At 47.9% G+C, this 24,147-nt stretch overlaps 1 protein-coding gene across 2 annotated transcripts in view; it reads left to right on the top strand.

Annotated features, from left to right (window-relative positions):
- LOC139276035 (cyclic AMP receptor-like protein A) overlaps positions 1 to 24,147 on the top strand; it is a 458,883-nt gene that overhangs the window by 214,280 nt on the left and 220,456 nt on the right. For both annotated transcript variants that reach the window (XM_070893418.1, XM_070893419.1), the window contains exon 6: positions 15,837 to 15,924. In XM_070893418.1, the coding sequence (XP_070749519.1) occupies positions 15,837 to 15,924 (88 nt within the window). The remainder of the gene's footprint in view (positions 1 to 15,836; positions 15,925 to 24,147) is intronic.

Genomic DNA, 24,147 nt, shown 5'->3' on the forward strand with positions numbered 1-24,147 from the left:
CAAACCGGACGGTCTGCACCTGGGCAGGACCGGAACTGATGTCCTAGGGGGAGTGTTTGCTGGTGCTGTTGGGGAGGGTTTAAACGAAAATGGCAGGGGGATAGGAATCTATGCAGGGAGACAGAGGGAAGTTAAAAGGGAACAGAAGCAAAAGGTAGGAAGGAGAAAAGCAAGAGTGGAAGGCCGAGAAATCAAGGGCAAAAATCAAAAAGGGCCACATTACAACATAATTCTAAAAGGACAAAGAGTGTTTTAAAAAAAACAAGCCTGAAGGCTCTGAGTCTCAATGCGAGGAGCATTCGTAATAAGGTGGATGAATTGACTGCGCAGATAGCTGTTAACGGATATGATGTAATTGGGATTACGGAGACATGGCTCCAAGGTAACCAAGGCTGTGAACGCAACATCCAGGGGTATTCAATATTCAGGAAGGACAGACAGTAAGGTACAGGAGGTGGGGTAGCGTTACTGGTTAAAGAGAAGATTAATGCAATAGTAAGGAAGGACATTAGCATGGATGATGAGGAATCTATATGGGTAGAGCTGCGAAACACCAAAGGACAGAAAACATTAGTGGGAGTTGTGTACACACCACCAAACAGTAGGAGGGAGGTTGGGGTTGGCATCAAACAGGAAATTAGGGACACTTGCAATAAGGGTATAGCAGTTATCATGGGTGACTTTAATCTACAAATTGATTGGGCTAAGCAAACTGGTAGCAATACTGTGGAGGAAGATTTCCTGGAGTGTATAAGGGACGGTTTTCTCGACCAATATGTCGAGGAACCAACTAGAGAGCAGGCCATCCTAGACTGGGTCTTGTGTAACGAGAGAGGATTAATTAGCAACCTGGTCGTGCGAGGCCCCTTGGGGAAGAGTGACCATAATATGGTAGAATTCTTCATTAAGCTGGAGAGTGACACAGTTAATTCAGAGTCCTGAACTTAAAGAAAGGAAACTTCGACGGTATGAGATGTGAATTAGCTAGGATAGACTGGAGAATGATACTTAAAGGGGTGAACGACAACAATTGTACGTCCCTGTGTGGCGTAAGAATAAAAAAAGGGAAGGTGGCTCAACCATGGCTAACAAGGGAAATTAGGGAAAGTGTTAAATCCAAGGACCCCAGCTATTTACAATATACATTAATGATTTAGATGAAGCAATTGAATGTAATATCTCCAAGTTTGCAGGTGACACTAAGCTGGGTGGAAGTGCGAGCTGCAAGGAGGCTGCAGGGGGATTTGGACTGGTTAGGTGAGTGGGCAAATGCATGGCAGATGCAGTAGGGCAAAAACAGGAAGGCAGATTATTATCTGAATGGTGACAGATTAGTAAAAGGGTAGTTGCAATGAGACCTGGATGTCATGGTACATCAGTCATTGAAGGTAGGCATGCAGGTACAGCAGGCAGTAAAGAAAGCAAATGGCATGCTGGCCTTCATAGCGAGGGGATTTGCGTATAGCAGGGAGGTCTTACTGCAGTTGTACAGGGCCTTGGTGAGATCACACCTTGAGTATTGTGTGCAGTTTTGGTCTCCTAATCTGAGGAAGGACATTCTTGCTATTGAGGGTGTAAAGTCCTGTCCACTCAGTACAGATTCACACGAGGCATATAGTGAAGTCAAGGTCACTCTGGACCTGCACCTTTATTTCACAGCTCTGGAATGCTGCACTTGCCTGAGACCTGTCCTTATATACCTGTCTCTTGCAAGTGCACCCCTGGTGGTAAGGTATGCTGGTGGTTACAGGTCATATCTTATTACAGTCATGTATAGCATGTTAGGATACAGTTATATATAATAATGTAAGATACATGACATCACCCTCCCCCAAGGTCTTATTGTCTTTATGAGTACAGTCTCTCAGGTGGTCTACGCTCTCGTGTGGAGCGTCTGAGTTGTGCTTCAGTTGTTTGCCTTGATGTCTGTTTTTCTTTGGGTGTGGTTGCTGGTATCTCGCCTGGGCTGTCAGTTTTGATTGGTGTGATTGTTGTTGACTCGCCTGGGCTGTCTGTTGGGATTGCCCTTTCCTCAGGTTGTTCCCTCTGTCTGTCCACCAGGTGTGGTGTGAATTCCACATTGTAGTCTGCCTCTGGTTCCGCAGTGTTATTGGTAAATCTGCTTTTGACTTGGTCGACATGCCTCCGGCAGGTTTTTCCATTGTCCATTTGTACTACCAGTAGCCTGTTTCCTTCCTTGCCCGTTACTGTCCCTGCAAACCATTTGGGACCCCTGCCATAGTTTAGTACAAACACTTTGTCCCCTATCTCATTCCACCTCCCCCTCGAATTTCTGTCATGGTACTCAGTCAGCTTACGGCGCTTTGCCTCAACAATTTCGTGCATGTCTGGGAGGATTAATGAGAGCCTTGTTTTTAAAGTCCTTTTCTTCAACAGTTGCGCGGGGGGGATCCCAGTCAGTGAGTGCGGACGTGATCTGTATGCCAGCAGCAGTCGCGATAGGCGACCCTGCAGCGTGGGACCTTGGATTTTAAGCATGCCTTGTTTAATGATTTGCACTGTTCTCTCCGCCTGGTCGTTGGAGGCCGGCTTGAACGGTGCCATCTTGACGTGATTTATGCCGTGGTCAATTATAAAGTCTTGGAATTCTGCGCTGCTGAAGCACGGACCATTGTCACTGACCAATATGTCAGGGATTCCGTGCGTTGCAAACATGGTTGCGAAGCTCTCCACAGTGGTGGAGGTTGTGCTCGAGTTTAAAATGGTGCATTCGATCCACTTTGAAAATGCATCTACAACTACGAGGAACATTTTGCACGCATAGTCTACGTGCACCCGCGACCACGGTTTGGTAGGCCAGGGGCTCAGTGGAGCCTCCCTTGGGGCATTGCTGAGTTGGGCACAAATGGTGCACCTTTGGACGCAGAGCTCCAAGTCCGCTTCAATACCAGGCCACCAGACGTGGGATCTGGCTATGGCCTTCATGAGAACGATCCCCGGGTGCCCGTGGTGGAGCTCTGCCTCGCAGAGGCATGACTACTCGGCTGCCCCACATCAGGCGGTCTGCTTGTAGTGATAGCTCATGCATGCGCCTGTGAAAGGGTTTTAATTCCTCGGGGCAGGCATCGCGAGCCTCTGCCCAGTCACCGGTTAGGACACATCTTTTTACTAAGGATAACGTGGGGTCGCTGGCCGTCCAGGCTCTGATTTGGCGAGCCGTCATGGGCGAACCTGTGGACTCAAAGGCATTGATTGCCATGATTATCTCACAGTCCTGTTTGTCAGACCCTTCCGTGGTCGCCAGGGGTAGCCTGCTGAGCACGTCGGCACAGTTGTCTGTGCCTGGTCTGTGCCTTATGGTATAGTCGTAGGATGCCAGCATGAGTGCCCACCGTTGAATTCGCGCCGAGGCGTTGGCGTTTATTGCCTTGCTCTCGGATAGGAGGGACGTGAGGGGCTTGTGGTCGGTTTCTAAAGCGAACTTGGCCCCAAAAAGGTATTGGTGCATCTTTTTGACACCGTACACGCACGCGAGCGCCTCCTTCTCTACCATTCCGTACCCGCGCTCCGCCCACGAAAGTGACCTGGAGGCATAAGCTATGGGTTGTAATTTGCCCGCACTATTGACATGTTGCAAAACGCACCCGACCCCATACGCTGACGCATCGCATGTGAGAACTAACTTTTTACCTGGATCAAAGAAAGTCAAAACACTGTTGGAACACAGAAGGTTGCGTGCCTTATTGAAGGCGCGTTCTTGGGCGTCCCCCCAAAACCAATCGCACCCCTTTCTGAGTAGCACGTGGAGAGGCTCCAGCAGCGTGCTTAAGTTCTGCATAAAGTTCACAAAATAATTGAGTAGCCCGTGAAAGGCACGCAGTTCTGAGACATTCCGGGGCCTGGGTGCCAGGCGTATTGTTTCTGTTTTGGACTCTGTTAGGCAGATTCCATCAGCAGCAATCCTTCTGCCCAAAAATTCAACCTTCGGTGCGAGAAACAGGCACTTGGATTTCTTGACTCATAGGCCTACCCGATCCAACCGCTTTAGTACTTCCTCCAAATTACGGAGATGGGAGTCGGTGTCCCTGCCCGTGATAAGTATGTTGTCTTGAAATACAACTGTCCCCGGGATGGACTTGAGCAGACTCTCCATGTTGCGCTGGAATATGGCAGCTGCTGACCTGATGCCGAATGGGCATCGATTGTACATGAAAAGGCCTCGATGTGTGTTGATGATGGTGAATAGCTTGGATTCCTCGGTCAATTCTTGCGTCATATATGCAGATGTGAGGTCTAATTTTGAGAAAAGTTTACCTCCAGCCAATGTGGCAAATAAGTCCTCCGCTCTGGGCAGCGGGTACTGGTCCTGTAGGGAGACTCTGTTTATGGTAGATTTGTAGTCCCCACAGATTCGTACGGATCCATCAGGCTTCATGACTGGGATGATGGGACTTGCCCAGTCGCTAAATTCCACAGGTGATATAATGCCTTCCCGCAGAAGCCTGTCTAGTTCGTGTTCAATCTTTTCCCTCATCACATAGGGTACAGCTCTGGCCTTGTGATGGACCGGTCTAGCATCCTGTGTGATGTAGATTTTGACTGGCCCCTTTGAAAGTGCCCACACCTGGTTGAAAGAGATGTTCAAATTGCTTTATAACTGTTGAGCAGGAGGTCCGTTCCTCTAATGACATGGCATGGACATCATCCCATTTCCAGTTTAATTTTGCCAGCCAGCTTCTCCCCAGCAGTGCTGGGGGATCTCCGGGGACAATCCACAGGGGAAGTCGGTTCACTGTCCCTTTGTGTGTGACAGAGAGCATGGCGCTGCCGAGGACTGGTACGATTTCTTTGGTATAGGTCCTTAATTTGGTGTCGACCCTTGTGCGTTTTGGTCTGTCTCTTTTATGTGGCCACAGTTGTTCAAATTGTTGAGCGCCCATGAGAGATTGACTCGCTCCCGTATCCAGCTCCATGTTGACAGGTATCCCGTTGAGTAGGACCCTCATCATTATAGGAGGCGTTCTGTTGTAGGAGCAGCGGCCATTGATCGTGTTGACCCGCTGTACATCGGTGTCCCAGGTCCTGTCCCCACCATCTTCTGGTCCGCATTCCGACCCATCCGATTCGTATACCAACCGAGCTGCCGTTTTTTTGCACATGCGGGCCAAATGCCTTGTATATTCACAGTTCCTACAAACAGCCTGCTGAAATCGACATCCCCTTGACGAGTGCTCACCCCCATACCTCCAGCACAGGCTGGTTCCATTGTTCAAAGTGTTCCCAAAGAATGAGCTGCGTCTGGCTGATCTCTCTTGAGCTTCTCTCAGTTTGTAGTTGATTGCTCGCATTGTGAGTTGATGAGGTGTGAACGGCCGTTCCTGTGGCCCTTGATGGCTTCTGGCGCCACTGCCTGCTGTCGAGAGCCTGTTCTCCCGGTTTTGTCTGTGTGTGGGGGTAGCAGCTTGTTTAGTGCCGTGAACTTCTTGTTCCGATATTTCGTTAGTTGTCGTACCTGCATTGTAAATCAACCTCGTTTCTTCTTCCCCTACCAAGAATGTCTGTGCAACCAGTGCTGCTGCCTCTAAGGTCAGGTTCTTGGTCTCTATGAGCTTTCGGAATATGCCTGCGTGGCCTATTCCTTCAATGAAAAAGTCTCTCAGCATTTCTCTCCTCAGTTCATCGGAGAACTCACGGAAACTAGCCAACCTCCGAAGTTCCGCCATGAAGTCGGATATGCTCTGGCCCACACAGCGTCTATAGTTGTAGAACCTGTGTCTGGCCATGTGTAGGCTGCTCGCTGGCTTCAGGTGGTCTCTTACCAGTGTGCTCAATTCTTCAAACGACTTGCTTGCTGGTTTCTCGGGTGCCAGCAGATCCTTCATTAAAGCGTATGTTTTCGAGTCACAGCTGGTCAAGAGATGGGCTCTTCTCTTGTCTGCCTTATCGTCGCCTAACCAGTCTTTGGTTACAAAGCTTTGCTGGAGCCTTTCTATAAAGTCCTCCCAATTGTCTCCCGCATTGTACTTTTCATCTGATCCGTTGTTCGCCATTCTGTGGATTCTGTAATCCCGTAACTCGTTGCCACTATAAAGTCCTGTCCCCTCAGTACAGATTCACACGAGGCATGTAGTAAAGTCAAGGTCACTCTGGACCTGCACCTTAATTTCACAACTCTAGAATGCTGCACTTGCCTGAGACCTGTCCTTATATACCTGTCTCTTGCAAGTGCACCCCTGGTAGTAAGGTATGCTGGTGGTTACAGGTCATATCTTATTACAGTCATGTATAGCATGTTAGGATACAGTTATATATAATAATATACGATACATGACAGAGGGAGTGCAGCGAAGGTTCACCAAACTGATTCCCGGGATGGCAGGACTGACACATGATGAAAGACTGGATCGACTAGGCTTATATTCACTGGAATTTAGAAGAATAAGAGGGGATCTCATAGAAACATATAAAATTCTGACGGGATTGGACAGGTTAGATGCAGGCAGAATGTTACCGATGTTGGGGAAGTCCAGAACCAGGGGTCACAGTCCAAGGAAAAGGGGTAAGCCATATAGGACCAAGATGAGGAGAAACTTATTCACTCAGAGAATTGTGAACCTGTGGAATTCTCTACCACAGAAAGTTGTTGAGGCCAGTTCGTTAGATATATTCAAAAGGGAGTTAGATATGGCCCTTATGGCTAAAGGGATCAAGGGGTATGGAGAGAAAGCAGAAATGGGGTATTGAAGTTGCATGATCAGCCATGATATTGAATGGTGGTGCAGGCTCGAAGGGCCGAATGGCCTGCTCCTGCACCTATTTTCTATGTTTCTATGTTTCAATGCCGGGCCACCAAACATGCAACCTGGCTATAGCCTTCATTATGAAAATGCTTGGGTGGGTATTATGTAGGTCGCGTATAAACGTTTCCCTGCCTTTTTTTGGCAAAACCACGTGATTACCCCATAAGAGACGATCCGACTGGATGGACATTTCATCTTTGCATCAGTGAAACAGCTCAATTTCATCTTGCATTTCCTCGGGAATAGCCGATCAGCTCCCATTGAGGACGCAACTTTTTACAAGTGATCGCACAGGATCCTGGCTGGTCCAGGTCCTGATCTGGGTGACCCTCGCTCTCAAAAGCATCCATGACCAGAAGCAAGTCTGCGGGCTGCGCCATGTCCACCCCGGTAGTGGGCAATGGTAGCCGACTGAGGGCATCAGCACAGTTCTCCGTGCCTGGTCTGTGGCGGATAACATAGTCATAGGCGGACAATGTTAGTGCCCATCTTTAGATGCGGGACGAAGCATTGGTGTTTATACCTTTGCTTTCTGAAAACAGCGAAATGAGCGGTTTGTGGTCGGTTTCAAGCTCAAACCGAAGTCCAACTAGCTTTGGTGCATTTTCTTAACCCCCATATACACATGCTAACGCTTCTTTCTCGACCATACTGTTGGCTCTATCAGCCTTAGACAGACTTCTAGACACGTATTCAACCGCTTGAAGTTTGCCCGATACATTGGTTTGCTGTAACACACAGCCGACCCCGTACGAAGATGCATCACAAGCCAGCACTAATCGTTTACATTGGTCATCCAGTACAAGTAACTTATTAGAACAAAGTAGGTTTCTGGCCTTCTCAAAGGCTGTCTTTTGAGATTTACCCCAAACCCAGTCATCACCCTTACGTAGCAACATGTGCAACGGTTCCAGCAAAGTGCTTAACCCGGGTAGAAAGTTACCAAAATAGTTGAAGAGTCCCAGGAACGAACGCAGCTCCATCACATTCTGTGGTCTGGGTGCATTCTTGATGGCCTCTGTCTTTGAGTCCGTGGGCCTGATGCCGTCTGCCGCAATCTTTCTCCCCAAAATTCAACCACTGGCGCCAGGAAAACACACTTGGAGCGTTTCAGCCTGAGTCCTACTCTGTCTAGTCGACTTAGAACCTCTTCCAGGTTGTGCAGGTGTTCGGTGGTGTCACGACCGGAGATCAGGATGTTGTCTTGAAACACAACGGTGCACGGAACCGATTTCAGCAGATTCTCCATGTTCCTCTGGAAGATGGCAGTAGACGAGCGAATCCCAGAAGGGCATCTGTGGTATATAAACGTCAATCTTTTCAAAGATTCAGCCTGTTCCTGTGTAATGTAGGTGGAGGTTAGGTCCAACTTGGTGAATGATTCCTCCCCCCACCCCCGGTACTTGCCGGTGAGCTTCAATGCTGGGAAGATAGCTGTCTGGTATTATCACTCCTGGATATGAATGCCTGGGTTATCGTGATGGCCTTGCTCAGGTCTAGGGATTTGGCGGACAGTAGCTTGCGAAGAATGACCTTGTGGCCGATGCCAAGCACAAAAAAGTCCCGCAGCATTTCTCCCAAAAATCCAGCAAATTTGCAAGTTCCTGCAAAGCGTCTCAGGTCGGCGACATAACTCGCCACGTCCTGGCCCTTGGAGCATTGGTGCGTGTAGAAGCGATACCTGGCCATGAAGACGCTCTCCTTTGGCTTGAGGTGGTTCGGAACCAGCGTACACAACTCTGTATATGTCTTCTCCGCTGGTTTCTCCGGTGCTAGCAGATTCTTGATGAGGCCGTGTATTGTGGACCCACACATGGTGAGGAGAATCGCCCTGAGCTTGATCGCTTTATCGTCCCCATCCAGCTCGTTGGCCACGAAGTACTGGTCGAGACACTCAACGAAGGCGTCCCAATCATCACTACAAATCTCTCTAAAATACCAACGGCAGCCATGACCGCGTGAAAGTTCGTAATATGTTACTCGTCGCCAATTGTTAAGTATGGAAGAACGCCACAAGACTGAGTACTGTGAGCTAAAACTGATGTAACCTTAGTCTCTTTAATACAACTCCAGAGTGCCTATGCAGCTTGGCAGACAGCCTTTTATACTCCCTTGCACGAGGTGTGCAGGTGATCCTTGGGTCTCCAACAGTTGCGCCTTCTGATGGCAAGTCTTACACAGTTACAATGTTTACATACATAACAAGCCTCACTACTTGTGCTCGTATTACCCGTTAACAGAGGTGATCAATCTACGCCACTGGTGTCCTGCTTTAAGCTCCCAGCTTAAGGTCTGGCCTCTCTCCTGTCCTGCTCTAAGTGCCTAGCTTAAGGTCCAGCTTCTCTCGAGAGTGGTTCCTAGGTTCTCGCTGCCTACGTTCTCGCTGCTTCTGTGGGATTTCCCTTCCTGGTTTATACTCTGCTATAATCTGTTCTATCTCTTTGACCGCACATTTGTCTGTGCCCTGGTGAATGGGTTATTCTAGTTACAATCTGTTCCAGTTCCTTGATTACATTTTGTCTGTACCCTGCTGATTAGTATATTCTAGTTACTGGCGATGCTAAGGAAGCATGACTAATCAAATTTCAATTGGTAATTCATTTTATGTTCAAGGCACTTTAACCTTACCCTCGTGGGTCTTTCCATTTTATGTTGCCATAGCCTGTATATTTCTACATTCCTCCCTTTGATCATGTTAAATCGAAGAGTATCATGATCACCAGTTCATGTTGTCATAGGGCTTCTCTTGTCTTGATTTGTGCAAAGCTTGATAAACCTCGACACTTTCAAGTCTCAGCTTCAGCCCCTTTTCTAGTTTCAACATATTTCTCCATGTGAGGCATAAGCATATGAACACAACCATGATTAGGATCAGTTATGTGTGAGAATATTCTGATCCAGGGATGAACGTTGATGCTGTTTCCCCAATTCCATATGTCGTCCCACCAGGTGTCTACTGGAATATTTTTAATGTCCTTTCCTATTCCTTTGGTATTTTGTTCTACCTTTAAATAGCCAATTCCAGCTGGCTGTGGATCCGAAACAAATGTTCCTTTTCCAGTGCGATATCATTATCATATTTGGCAAAGTAGTCTCTCAGATATCCCTTTAGTTCATCGGTCACATTGATTTCCACGGCTAGCCTTCTTTCTATGTTGATGATTTCTTCATTCCCCAGTCTCATCGGTATTTGGGGATGTAGACAAAAGGTGGAATCCTTTATGGGGCATACTCTATTACCGTAATGGTAAGTTTTTTCATTCGTGGTGATGCAGTAAGCCCCGTTTCTTTGGTAACTGGTTCTTACAATTGATTTCGTAGTTGTTTCAATCTTTCTGGTGCAATTTACGGGTAGATTTCCTTTGAACACTGATGTAAGCTGAGTGGACCTAGTGAAATACAAGGTCGATGCTTAGCCTTGATAACCCTCTGAACGGACTAAGTGAAATACAAAGTCGATGCCCCAACTAGTAGAAATGACAGACTTTGATTGGAGGTTCAAAATGGTCTTTATTCACAGGCCTGGGGAGAACTTTCTGAGACCGCTCTCAGATCCGACTCCACCGAGATGTTAGCGAATTTCATATTTATACATTTAACAGTCCATCACTTCCGTAGCCTATCCCGCATGACATCTTACACTATTCCCTATAGTCGCGGTTAATCTTGTTTCTTCTTGTAAGCTTATTTTCAGCTCCTTCTGTCATTGGGTCCTTCCTCTTATCTATTCTTGCAACTTCGTTGCTGTAACAATCGCCCTTTGTTTTTGCCAGATGGCCTTGTCCGATAGCATATTTTCTTAGGGTAACATGCTCATGTTAATTCTGTAAGGCAAGCATATCGTGGCTAGTTTTATCAGACTTCAGCTGTAAGCCATGTTGCTATCCACACAGTGCATCCTTTACCATTTAATTGTGCAGACCGGTGCCTTGCCCGAGCAAGTCCTCAAGTCCTCTTAATCATGGATTGATTCGCTACCTCTTGTCCCGTTTCACCAAGCACACTGGTGATATACTATTGCTCAACATATTTATACATAAATTCAAGCGCTATATAAATTTGGTTATTTCAAACCCACACCCGGCGGTGCTGGTGGAATAGATTTTGTATGGACATATCACCACTCGCTCTGTTTGTTCGCATTGATCAAGTCTGGTGCCGACCAAAGTATCATTCTATTCTACGGCATATAGCAACTGATGGTCATACCGTACCCAGACTCCTCCCTGTATTCTCCCTATATTCTAGACTCCATCAAATTCATCTTTCTTTGCTCTATCATAATTGGGATACCTATAACTAGACCCAAGGCGCTATTACTGCTACTGCCCTTGCAGTCCTTGTTGAATCAAACTTTACTAAATTTCCTCAGTTCATAGTTGTTAATGTGACCATCATAATAATCCTTGCTTCTGACTAGTCTAAACAGTTGGGTATTGTTTATCCAGGTTAGTACTTTCCCCTGGTTCGCTAGTATAAAATTTTCTCTTAGTTGATTCATAACCCAGTCCCTGTAAATATTACATAACGTTCGGCCTTGGGTTATATTGTCCTGTCTCTGAGTTACCTGGAATAATTTAATGATGGTTTGAGCATCTCCTTCTAAAACTCTCACTATCCCTTCCTGTGTCTGAGCATCCTCCTTGCCTGCCTGTGATGAGGTTCGCTGATTGTTGTTGAAATACTTTAGGACTCCCTTGCTCTGATTAGTCAAAGTTTTAATCTTATTGTTCAAATTTGTTATATCCAGGGTATTTACAGTAACCATACCGGCGCCATATACAGTGCCTACATCGTTTACTAATCCTCTCAGATCCTTCTCATTTTTGCCTCGGTGGTAATATCTCCTACTTCTTGCTTGAGCAACACCTTAACTAAACTCGCATAGATCTGTTTCTGCTCCTTTGGACACCAGTCAGGCAATTTCATATTTAACATATTTAGCACAACGGGTACTAGTTCGTACTGTACATTGTCATGCACAATCTTTCTTGCCGGTCGTATAACAACGCCTCCCCTTGGACCTGGCTTGTGTTTGGGGCAGTCCCAAACCAGAAGCGGGGTCGTAGCGATCGGGGTGGTGGTCTGAACAATGAGTGGGATAGTTGCCTCGGGGGTAGTAGGTGTCTGTAATACCTGAACCACTATCTTCCCTTGGTGTTTACATGAGCACGTTGGTTTTAAGCTCTTCCGTGGATTACTGATTATGTTTCTTACAGTTGGACTGCTGATAAGCTCTCAATGAACCTTCTTAAAATATTGTCATTCCAGAGAGCAGTCCAGTCTGCAAGAACACAACAGACTCACCCCCTCCCCCTCCCCCCGCAAAAAAAACCCATCATTTTAAACACAGTTTAAATGGAACCACATAGACTACACCATTTTTGCAGCCATATTGAGAAAGTAAATGGTAAATGTCAAGATGGGGCTCCAGGAAACCCTGCCAATTGCTTTTTGCCCACTGCTTCTTCTCAAAGAGAGGGATCATTATCATAGTGTGCTGAGGAAATATATGGACAACCTGGCTATAACTTGTACCTGTCACACCGAAACATGGGATAGGAATGCATACACAATTTATGCAATTGCTATACAAATTTATTTCAACCTTATCTTGGCAGGCGCGGAGAAATCAGTTGGAGTGATTTGGAGCTTTACTCATTCAGCGCCTGTTTGGCTTTTCAAACATAGATACATAGAAAATAGGTACAGGAGTAGGCCATTCGACCCTTCAAGCCTGCACCACCATTCAATAAGATCATGGCTATTCATTCACCTCAGTACCCCTTTCCTGCTTTCACTCCATACCCCTTGATCCCTTTAGCCGTAAGGGCCTTATCTAACTCCCCCTTGAATATATCCAATGAACTGGCATCAACAACTCACTGCAGTAGGGAATTCCACAGGTTAACAATGCTCTGAGTGAAGCAGTTTCTCCTCATCTCAGTCCTAAATGGCTTACCCCTTATCCTTAGACTATGTCCCCTGGTTCTGGACTTCCCCAACATCGGGAACATTCTTCCTGCATCTAACCTGTCCAGTCCCGTCAGAATTTTATATGTTTCGATGAGATCCCCTCTCATCCTTCTAAACTCCAGTGAATACAGGCCCAGTCGATCCAGTCTCTCCTCATATGTCAGTCCTGCCATCCCGGGAATCAGTCTGGTGAACCTTCGCTGCACTCCCTCAATAGCAAGAACGTCCTTCCTCAGATTAGACCAAAACGGAACACAATATTCCAGGTGAAGCCTCACCAAGGCCCTGTACAACTGCATTAAGACCCCCCTGCTCCTATACTCAAATCCCCTAGCTATGAAGGCCAACATACCATTTGCCTTCTTCACCGCCTGCTGAACCTGCATGCCAACTTTCAATGACTGGTGTACCATGACACCCAGGCCTCTTGCACCTCCCCTTTTCCTAATCTGCCGCCATTCAGATAATATTCTGCCTTCGTTTTTGCCACCAAAGTGGATAACCTCACATTTATCCACATTATACTGCATCTGCCATGCATTTGCCCACTCATCTATCTTGTCCAAGTCACCCTGCAGCCTCTTAGAGTCCTCCTCACAGCCCATATCGCCACCCAGCTTAGTGTCATCTGCAAACTTGGAGATATTACACTCAATTCCTTCATCTAAATCATTAATGTATATTGTAAATAGCTGGCGTCCCAGCACTGAGCCCAGCGGCACCCCACTAGTCACTGCCTGCCATTCTGAAAAGGACCTGTTTATCCCGACTCTCTGCTTCCAGTCTGCCAACCAGTTCTCTACCCACGTCAGTACATTACCCCCAATATCATGTGCTTTAATTTTGCACACCAATCTCTTGTGTGGGACCTTGTCAAAAGCCTTTTGAAAGTCCAAATACACCACATCCACTGGTTCTCCCTTGTCCACTCTACTAGTTACATCCTCAAAAAATTCCAGAAGATTTGTCAAGCATGATTTCCCTTTCATAAATCCATGCTGACTTGGACTGATCCTGTCACTGCTTTCCAAATGTGCTGTTATTTCATCTTTAATAATTGATTCTAACATTTTCCCCACTACTGATGTCAGGCTAACCGGTCTATAACTACCCGTTTTCTCTCTCCCTCCTTTTTTAAAAAGTGGTGTTACATTAGCTGCTCTCCCGTCCATAGGAACTGATCGAGAGTCGATAGACTGTTGGAAAATGATCACCGATGCAACCACTATTTCTAGGGCCACTTCCTTAAGTACTCTGGGATGCAGACTATCAGGCCCTGAGGATTTATTGGCCTTCAGTCCCTTCAGTTTCCCTAACACCATTTCCTGACTAATAGGATTTCCCTCAGTTCCCCCTTCTCACTAGACCCTCTGTCCCCTAGTATAGAAAGTGGCACATAAGGCAATGTCTACAAGTATATGCTTGACTCTGAGAGACTGGCAAAGGAAGTCAGTGGATTGACTGGTATGTGTACAACTTTTCAGAATGTCAGGCAGTGACTAGTGGGGTACCGCAGGGCTCAGTGCTGGGACCTCAGCTATTTTCAATATACATTAATGATTTGGATGAGGGAATTGAGTGTAATATCTCCAAGTTTGCAGATGACACTAAGCTGGGTGGCAGTGTGAACTGTGAGGACGCTAAAAGGCTGCAGGGTGACTTGGACAGTTTAGGTGAGTGGGCATACGCGTGGCAGATGCAGTATAATGTGGATAAATGTGAGGTTATCCACTTTGGTGGCAAAAAAACGAAGGCAGAATATTATCTGAATGGCGGCAGATTAGGAAAAGGGGAGGTGCAGCGAGGCCTGGGTGTCATGGTACATCAGTCATTGAAAGTTGGCATGCAGGTTCAGCAGGCGGTGAAGAAGGCAAATGGTATGTTGGCCTTCATAGCTAGGGGATTTGAGTATAGGAGCAGGGAGGTCTTACTGCAGTTGTACAGGGCCTTAGTGAGGCCTCACCTGGAATATTGTGTTCAGTTTTGGTCTCCTAATCTGAGGAAGGACGTTCTTGCTATTGAGGGAGTGCAGCGAAGGTTCACCAGACTGATTCCCGGGATGGCAGGACTGACATATGAGGAGAGACTGGATCGACTGGGCCTGTATTCACTGGAGTTTAGAAGGATGAGAGGGGATCTCATCGAAACATATAAAATTCTGACGGGACTGGACAGGTTAGATGCAGGAAGAATGTTCCCGATGTTGGGGAAGTCCAGAACCAGGGGACATAGTCTAAGGATAAGGGGTAAGCCATTTAGGACTGAGATGAGGAGAAACTGCTTCACTCAGAGCATTGTTAACCTGTGGAATTCCCTACTGCAGTGAGTTGTTGATGCCAGTTCATTGGATATATTCAAGGGGGAGTTAGATAAGGCCCTTACGGCTAAAAGGATCAAGGGGTATGGAGAGAAAGCAGGAAAGGGGTATTGAGGTGAATGATCAGCCATGATCTTATTGAATGGAGGTGCAGGCTCGAAGGGCCGAATGGCCTATTCCTGCACCTATTTTCTATGTTTCAGCACGGTAGTTATACCCCTGCACAATATAGTCACTCTGAAGCGGAAGACTTCCAAGTAGACTTGAGAAGGAAGTGGCTAGTCCCACAATGTTAGTGGTTTCAGACAGGGGCAGAAAAAGTAATTGTGTGCTTCTGCTTCAGATAAACCCAGTATTTTTCCAAAATGACTTTAAAGTAATTGAAATAAAACTGAACTTTTAGCTAATCTGGCAGGAACTTTGTTTACCTTAGAGAGGTATTGGTTTGAGATAAGGAGAGAAAGTAAGTGCACTGCTGATATTCAGTTGATAGCAGTGAAGTTATGGAAATAATTGTCTCCTTCAGAACAATCTACATGGATAATTTTCCAACCTTTGTGCTCCTGATGAGGAGACTAACCTGCAGAGTGTATATATATTGGAAATTCAAATATGTGCTGTGCATGATTCTCAAACCATTAATTTAAATGTGCACTTGAATTTCGGATATGTGCTCGGTGTGAGAGAGGTTCCCTCTATCAAGCCTGAAGTAGGAAAATTATCCTTTTATGTGCATGCGCATTTTGTCTTTAATGTTTAACTACTTTCTTGTTCACATACAGACTGGTGTTCCCTGGCATGGGTTTGTTGTATCACGGTCAACTTGTATTTCAACTTGGTGAAAGAGAGCAGAACAGATCGCTTTGCAGTGTGAGTATTGAACTAGGTGTTATTCTTTCTTTGAACTTCCTTTGTAGATTGTTGATTAAAGTTCTTCTTTAAAAAAAAGTAGACGAAACTGCACTTTTTCCCTACACATATTAGGGTTTCACAAATAACTCTGAAGAGTTATGTGTTGTATTTGGAAAATTGCTGGGGTTTTTTTTGCATCTTCACATCTGGAAACCTATAACTATGCTGTTCAGCTAGATTTTACTATGAATGTTTGTAATATCTAGTCCTCTATGCTTTGAGTTTATCAGTAATTCTTGTTTCTTTCCTTTTAAAGACAAGTCTGAATGTCTGAGTGGACTGTATCCACAGACATACTGCTGAAGTTTGCTTATACTGTTAAATTATCTGGATCTCATTGATTGCCAGAAGTCTGGGTTTATTTCTCTCCTTACCCTCTCTCTCCAAAATATCTTCACAAAGTATTCATACAGTCAGTGCAGTACATAGGGGATTAGCTTCTCTGTAGCCAATTGAGTGAGTGCAGAAATATAAGTTGAGTTGAAAGCCCTGACTATTTTTTCATGTTTTGTTGGTCTCTGCTAGGTGCTGTGCCTAACTTTCTGATTGAGATTAGCAACTAATAGCCCGTACTGAAATTCAACCTCAGGTTTTCCAGTTTTTAGACCAGCACACTTAACGATTTGCTCTACTGGACCACCTCAGTAAATGTAAAGCTTTTAAAGCTTAGAATTGAGTTGCATTACTTACTGGAACCAAAAGGCAGAGATGCAGAATAGAGATGATCACTATGTGTAAACTAGAAGTTCAGAATTCTATTCTCCATCGCAAAAAACAATGTGAACAAAATCTCCTAAGTGGATTACATTTCAGTGAAGAGGTGAGTTATCTGCTTTGATAAACTTTAAAAGACTAAACTATATTTGTGAGACATTGGAGTTTTAACAAATGGAATTGCTGTCACAGTATACAAATCAGTTTTCCACTGTTTAATCGAAAGGACTTATGAATGACTGCAGTAGAAGCAGCCATGGAACATATGTGAACCAGCTCTTAGTTGTGACCTCAGCTTGATGCACTTCATTGTTTGAAGTGTGCTCCTCCTATAATGGAGCTTTAAATGATCCCAATATATTTAGTACTTGCTGGAAGAAGATTTTAATATAAATAGCCATCTCAGTTGAAACTTACCTCATATGTGGCAACACCATGCTCCTTACCGAAGCCTCCCCTTCCTGACAATTTCCACCACCTGCCTTGCCCAAATTGCTGCGTTGGTGGTGTGGACCTTATCTCCAAGTCACATCTTGGTCTCTCCCTTTCCTTCTTTGGTACCTTCTTTTCCTTCAAGTAACTCGCCCCTCTCGTCTCGCCTTTTAAAATTCTGGTTGTCCACTGCGCCACTCCCACCCTGAGTTTCTCCCTGAGAAAACCTCTCCTTTTCTCCCTCAGTCTCTGCACTAACTAACTCCACATCCTCAGTGATTTTAATTTCCATCTTGGGTCCTCCTGCTGCCTCTCTTCTAAATCCACTGCCTTCCTGTCCTCCTTCCATGTAATGTCTCCTACCCATATTCACAGGAATCTCCTCAATCTTGCCTGATCACGGTCAATGTCATCTCTGACCGCTTCCTTGTATCCTTCACCACCTACATTCCCTTAACCCTCTTCCAACCTCACTTGCTTCTGCATATGCCCGTGTAAAAATATCTTCCCCAAGACATTTTCAAACTTGCAACTGCCTAGGCTTCGGCCCTCCATTCAGCACAATTCTACTGTAGCTGTTGATTTTTTTTCAACTACTCCCTTACCTCCACAATGTTGATGTTCATGTCTGCTCCTAACTTCATTTGCTTGCAGACTTGGAATGTATCTCGTGCACAACGATTTAGCCATCCATCGCCAGATCTAGCTGCACCATGCTAAGTGCAATTAGGCCTCACTCTCCTGCCAAAACTGTTCACTACTCCAAGATCACCCTGGCGAGCAAAGATAATCCCGAGCTTCTTTTCTCCACTACCAATCATGTCTTTAAACTCCTCTTACCTCCCATCCTCACCTCCAATAATAGCTATGAGGAATTTATAGACTTCTTTGTCACCAAGGTTGAAACTATTCATTCAGCTGCCTCTATTGCTTCCCTCCTCTTCCCCTTTCCCACCAAACCAAACTAATCCTTTGCCCTATCCCCACCCCCCCCCCCCCTACTTTTCAGCCTATTCCTGAATCCACGTCTCTGCAAGTTGTTCTTGTATAACCTTACAATTGGATGGTGCAACTGAAAGTTGATATATAACTCTTCACATACAGTGCTGAATGCCCCTTGTAGCTGTCAAAATCTGTGCTTTTAAAATGTAATAATGGTAAAATAAATGTAGTTTGTAATTGTACATTTAGAGAATTGTGCAAGAACACAGTAAGAGAATCTCTAACTTGCAGAATTGTTAAACTAAGTGGGTAACTGATACATGATTAAATATTCTGGGCAGTCAATAATGTCATAAAATATAAAAGCAAAAGGGTTGATTTATAGCTGTTATTTGAATTCAGAGGACTATCTCACCGAGAAATCACTCCCAGGTATCCATTATTTTTACAATGTACACTGAAGTTCATTGTCTGATTTAATTTCTTTGAGTCTAGTTTTTCTGTTGTTGCAGCTCATAATGTAGATGCAAATATTGAGTGGGTTTCATGTCCTTGATGCATGTTGATCTCGGCACTGAAAGACCAATGATGGTGACGTAATCCTTTGTTAGATCAGCTTGTATTAAAACACCACATATTTTTAGATCAATTTTTCAGGCCCCTCAATAGTCTTGTATGTAATACTAACAATGAGTGGGATATCAAGCCATACAGACAAGGTCAGAGATGCAATTTCTGCTCTGTACTGAATTTGCTGATTTCAGCTGGAGCAGCAACTGAGTGCTATAATTCTCAGTGTTCCTGGGCTGGGGACGGGGAGGATCGGCCAGAGTTTCCTCTCATCACTATAAAGTAATTCCTGTTGCAAAGTGCGCATATGTAAACTGGGCGAGAACAGAATTAAGCTTGCCTGTGATGGCTTCCACAGTTTATTAGCCTACCAAAAGTCACTCTTTAGTCTTGCACATGAAGAATGGTCACAGATGAGGTACTGGAGGCCTGCCAGCACCAGTGGAGCCACACCCCAACAAGAGTCAGCGTCTTTGGGAGAGGAAAAATTGGCCAGGAATATTTTTAATGCAAACATGCAAGTACAGTTCACGTAGGGTTTATTTTTTAAGGTGAAAATATACAAGAATATTGCTTACAGTCAGATATATAGGGCCCAAGTTTCCACATGATTTGCGCCTGATTTTTAGGAGCAACTGGTGGAGAACGGACTATCTTAGAAATCGCAATTCTCCACATTTTTTTTTTCTGCAGTTCTAGTCAGGTAGAACAGTTCTACTTTGGAACAGAATTTTTTCTTCAAAAGGGGGCGTGTCCGGCCACTGACGCCTGATTTGAAAGTTTCCACAGTGAAAACGTACTCCAAACTAAAGTAGAATGGAGCAAGTGAAGATTTTTGTCGAACTGAAAAAACCTGTTCTACACATTAAAAAATCAGGCGCAGGTTACAAATTAGGCGTCCAGAACGAGGTGGGGGAGGGTGGGGGGAAGGGAAGTCATTAAATTCTATAATAAATCCTTATTTATATTTATACAAATATTATACAAATAAATCCAACCTGAATAAACATTTATAAGCAAAGAAAAGATTAAATAAACCATCTTCCTACCTGTGTGAAAGTGCTTCAGGCAGGCCTTTCGGGACCAAAGGCTGTACGGGCCGGCCCGAGACCTCGGGCAGGGCCCGTCCCCAGCACCAGATTTACAGGTAGGTGGCGTTGGGTCGGGTCGGTTCGGTTCGGGTCGGGGGGGGGGGCGGAGGAAGGGAGAGAGAGAGGGAGGGGGGGGGAGGAGAGGGAGAGAGAGAGAGAGGGGGGAGGGAGGGGGAGAGAGAGAGGGGGGGAGGGAGGGGGAGAGAGAGAGAGGGGGAGAGAGAGAGAGGGGGAGAGAGAGAGGGGGGGAGGGAGAGAGAGGGGGAGAGAGAGAGGGGGGGAGGGAGGGGGAGAGAGAGAGAGGGGGAGAGAGAGAGAGGGGGAGAGAGAGAGAGGGGGGGAGGGAGGGGGAGAGAGGGAGGGGGCGGGGGGGGGGGAAGAGGTCAGGTCGGATCCAGTCCGGGAGCGGGAGTCGGGTCGGGTCGGGTCAGGGGGCAGGAGTGCGGGTCGGGTCAGTCGGGGAGCGGGAACAGGAGCGCGGGTCGGGTCAGTCGGGGGGGGGGTGGAGCGGGTGTCGGGTCTGGTCCGGGGGAGGGCAGGTGTCGGGTCTGGTCCGGAGGCGGGGGGGAGCGGGTGTCGGGTCTGGTCCGGGGGAGCGGGTGTCGGGTCTGGTCCGGAGGCGGGGGGGACGGGTGTCGGGTCTGGTCCGGGGGGGGGCAGGTGTCGGGTCTGGTCCGGAGGCGGGGGGGGCGGGTGTCGGGTCTGGTCCGGAGGCGGGGGGGGCGGGTGTCGGGTCTGGTCCGGAGGCGGGGGGGGCGGGTGTCGGGTCTGGTCCGGAGGCGGGGGGGGCGGGTGTCGGGTCTGGTCCGGAGGCGGGGGGGGCGGGTGTCGGGTCTGGTCCGGAGGCGGGGGGGGCGGGTGTCGGGTCTGGTCCGGAGGCGGGGGGGCGGGTGTCGGGTCTGGTCCGGAGGCGGGGGGGGGCGGGTGTCGGGTCTGGTCCGGGGGGGGGCAGGTGTCGGGTCTGGTCCGGAGGCGGGGGGGGCGGGTGTCGGGTCTGGTCCGGAGGCGGAGGGGGCGGGTGTCGGGTCTGGTCCGGAGGCGGGGGGGGCGGGTGTCGGGTCTGGTCCGGAGGCGGGGGGGGCGGGTGTCGGGTCTGGTCCGGAGGCGGAGGGGGCGGGTGTCGGGTCTGGTCCGGAGGCGGAGGGGGCGGGTGTCGGGTCTGGTCCGGAGGCGGGGGGGGCGGGTGTCGGGTCTGGTCCGGAGGCGGGGGGGGCGGGTGTCGGGTCTGGTCCGGAGGCGGAGGGGGCGGGTGTCGGGTCTGGTCCGGAGGCGGAGGGGGCGGGTGTCGGGTCTGGTCCGGAGGCGGAGGGGGCGGGTGTCAGGTCTGGTCCGGAGGCGGAGGGGGCGGGTGTCGGGTCTGGTCCGGAGGCAGGGGGGGGGCAGGTGTCGGGTCTGGTCCGGAGGCGGGGGGGGGCGGGTGTCGGGTCTGGTCCGGAGGCGGGGGGGGGCGGGTGTCGGGTCTGGTCCGGAGGCGGGGGGGGGGCGGGTGTCGGGTCTGGTCCGGAGGCGGGGGGGGGGGCGGGTGTCGGGTCTGGTCCGGAGGCGGGGGGGGGCGGGTGTCGGGTCTGGTCCGGAGGCGGGGGGGGGCGGGTGTCGGGTCTGGTCCGGAGGCAGGGGGGGGGGCAGGTGTCGGGTCTGATCGGGGAGGGGGGGGGGGGGCGCAGCAGGAGCTGGCCATGGGAGAGGCCAGAAGCACGCAGCCCCAGTGAGGCCATTCAGCCAGGGCTAGGGGCTGCGTGCTTCGGGCCCCTCCCGCACAGTTCGGCGCCTGGAGCTACTGCACTTACGTGCCCACTGTAGCACGCATGTGCAGAGGTCCCGGCACTGTTTTCAGCGCAGGGACCTGGTTCCGCCCCCCCCCACAGCTCGTGCTGGCTGTGCCGAGGGCCAGAAGACCAGCAGGTAGGTGGAGAATACCGAGGATTTTTTTAGGCGCACTTTGTGGCGCGAAAAACGGGCGCCCAGGTCGGGACTGCGCCGTTCTAGGCGCGTGTGGAAACTTGGGCCCATAGCATTGGAATATTGGTCTGGAATTTGCAGTGGGTAATAACAGCGAATGAACAGCATGTCTCCCCTCGCCGGCTCCCCACCCTCCAACCTCCGTCCCATAGCCGGCAATTAGTGTAATCGGAGAAATCAGTGAAACGGACAATAACTTGGGCTTTCTCACGGTAATATCGCTGTTAAATGCCCTATTAAAAGTTAAGCCTTATTGGATTAGGTGTATCTGGAGTTCTAACAGCGTATTGACTGCTAAACAAATGTTATGGCCTTGAAAAACTAATTTTAATTTTGTGGAATGTCAAATTTCTCTATAATAATGAAAATTACAATTTTTAAGAAACTTAAAAAAAAATTATATTTTTTAAAAGTTGGATCATATTTATTTCAAGTTTACCTTTCCCCATGTGAGAGCCTCAATCTTTGTTTTGCTGTCTAACATTTTTAAAAAGTCAGAATAAAAGCAACTGCTTCACTTCCTGGTTCCCTGGCTCTGAGAATTCTGCATTTTGATTGGCTGCTTCGACAGCTTGTTGACGTCACGGCAGCTCGCACGATGCAATTCCCACTATTCTACACCTGCATGTCGAGAAAGGCAAACTTGTCGCCACAGAGATTGCCAGATCTTTGTGGTCAGCGTTCTTCGGGGCCAGCAGCAAATGCCTTTGTATCGCTGCTGGCCACATATTCTGGGCCAGTATTTATGTATGACTATTTTTGTAGTCAGTCATTGAATAATTTAGTGATGTAAATCTTTCATAGCTATCTGCAGCATATAACCCCTGATGTGTCATATTGTTTTATTTGTTTTTGTTTGTGACTGTAGGATGCAGCAAAAGGGAAATGGGCTCATGGCTTGGATAGTGATGTTTTTTTAACCCCTTATGGGTTGCAGTAGCATTTGTATAAGCGAATAAAGGACATTTCTATTAAGATTACTGTTTGTAATCAATATCGTAGGAGTTGTGAAAGGAGCTGAACACTGTGGAATCATTGGTGAACAGTTCTACTCCAGACTTTATAATGGAGGGGAACTCTTATTGAAGCGGATGAAGATGGCTGGGCTGAGAATGTTGCGTGACTCCAGTCACTGGATAGTTTTTCCCATGATCCTCATTGACTTCAATTTTGCTCGGGTTCCTTGATTCAATGCTATTTTAATTTTAAATCTGGGTCAAGGCTGTGATGTGAGGTCTGGAGTTGAGTGGTTCTGGTGGAACCCAAACTGCCCATCAATGAGCAGGTTGTTAGTGAGTTGTTGCTGCTTACACGTTGCCCTCATCTCACTTCCTGGGAACTGACTGGCTTGTTGCTGATTTGTTATACAAGTATCTGTATATTTCTTTCGGTTACAGTACAGGTTGAGCGTCCGAAATCTGGAAACCTTGAGACTGAGGCCGTTCCAGATTCTGGGTATTTCCGGATTTTGAAATGTCTTTGCCTGGGCCGAGGTAGGTGGGGTCGGACAGCCGAGGTAAGGGGTGGGGGGGGACTGGGGCGAGGCAGGGCCGCCGAGGGCCGGGGCGAGGTCGGGCCGCGGCCGCCGAGGGCTGGGGCGAGGTCGGGCTGCTGAGGGCTGGGGCGAGGTCGGGCCGCTGAGGGCCGAGGTCCGGGGCGAGGTTGGGCCGCCGAGGGCCGGGGCGAGGTCGGACCGCCGAGGGCCGGGGCGAGGTCGGGCCGGGGTGAGGTTGGGCCGCCGAGGGCCGGGGCGAGGTCGGGCCGCCCAGGGCTGGGGCGAAGTCGGGCCACCGGGGCGGGGGGAGTCCGGATCGGCCCGGTGTCCGGATTCCAGAACTCCGGATTTTGGACGCTGCACCTGGTATAGTGCAATAATGTTACAATTATTTTTCCAGTTCATTGCAGATAATACTTTAAGGCATTGCCTAAGCAATCCGAACATTGGAATTGTAGCACGCTCGCCTCTGAGTCAGAAGGTTGTGGGTTCAAATCCCACTCCAGGGACTTGGGTACACAAATCTAGGCTGACACTCCAGTGCAGTACTGAGGGAGTGCTGCACTGTCAGAGGTGCCGGCTTTCGGATGAGAGTTAAACCGAGGCCCCGTCTGCTCTCGGGTGGATGTAAAAGATCCCATGGCACTATTTCGAAGACAAACAGGGGAGTTATCCCCGGTATCCTGACCAATATTAATCCCTCAATCATCATAACAAAAACAGATTATCTGGTCATTATCACATTGCTGTTTGAGTGCAAATTGTGTGCAGATTGGATGCTGTGTTTCCCACATTACAACAGTGACTGCACTCCAAAAGTACTTCATTGGCGCTTCGAGACATCTGGTGATCGCTATATCAATGCAAGTCTTTTTCTTTCTTTTAAAAGTCTGCTCTATTAGCTTTCTGCATTTGTGATTGTGCAATGTTATGAAATCTTTCTTGAAAGATATTGTTGTAGAACCTTTCTTGAGGGGT

This window comes from Pristiophorus japonicus, chromosome 11 (assembly GCF_044704955.1).
Source record: "Pristiophorus japonicus isolate sPriJap1 chromosome 11, sPriJap1.hap1, whole genome shotgun sequence".
In the NCBI taxonomy this organism is placed as follows: Eukaryota; Metazoa; Chordata; class Chondrichthyes; family Pristiophoridae; genus Pristiophorus; species Pristiophorus japonicus.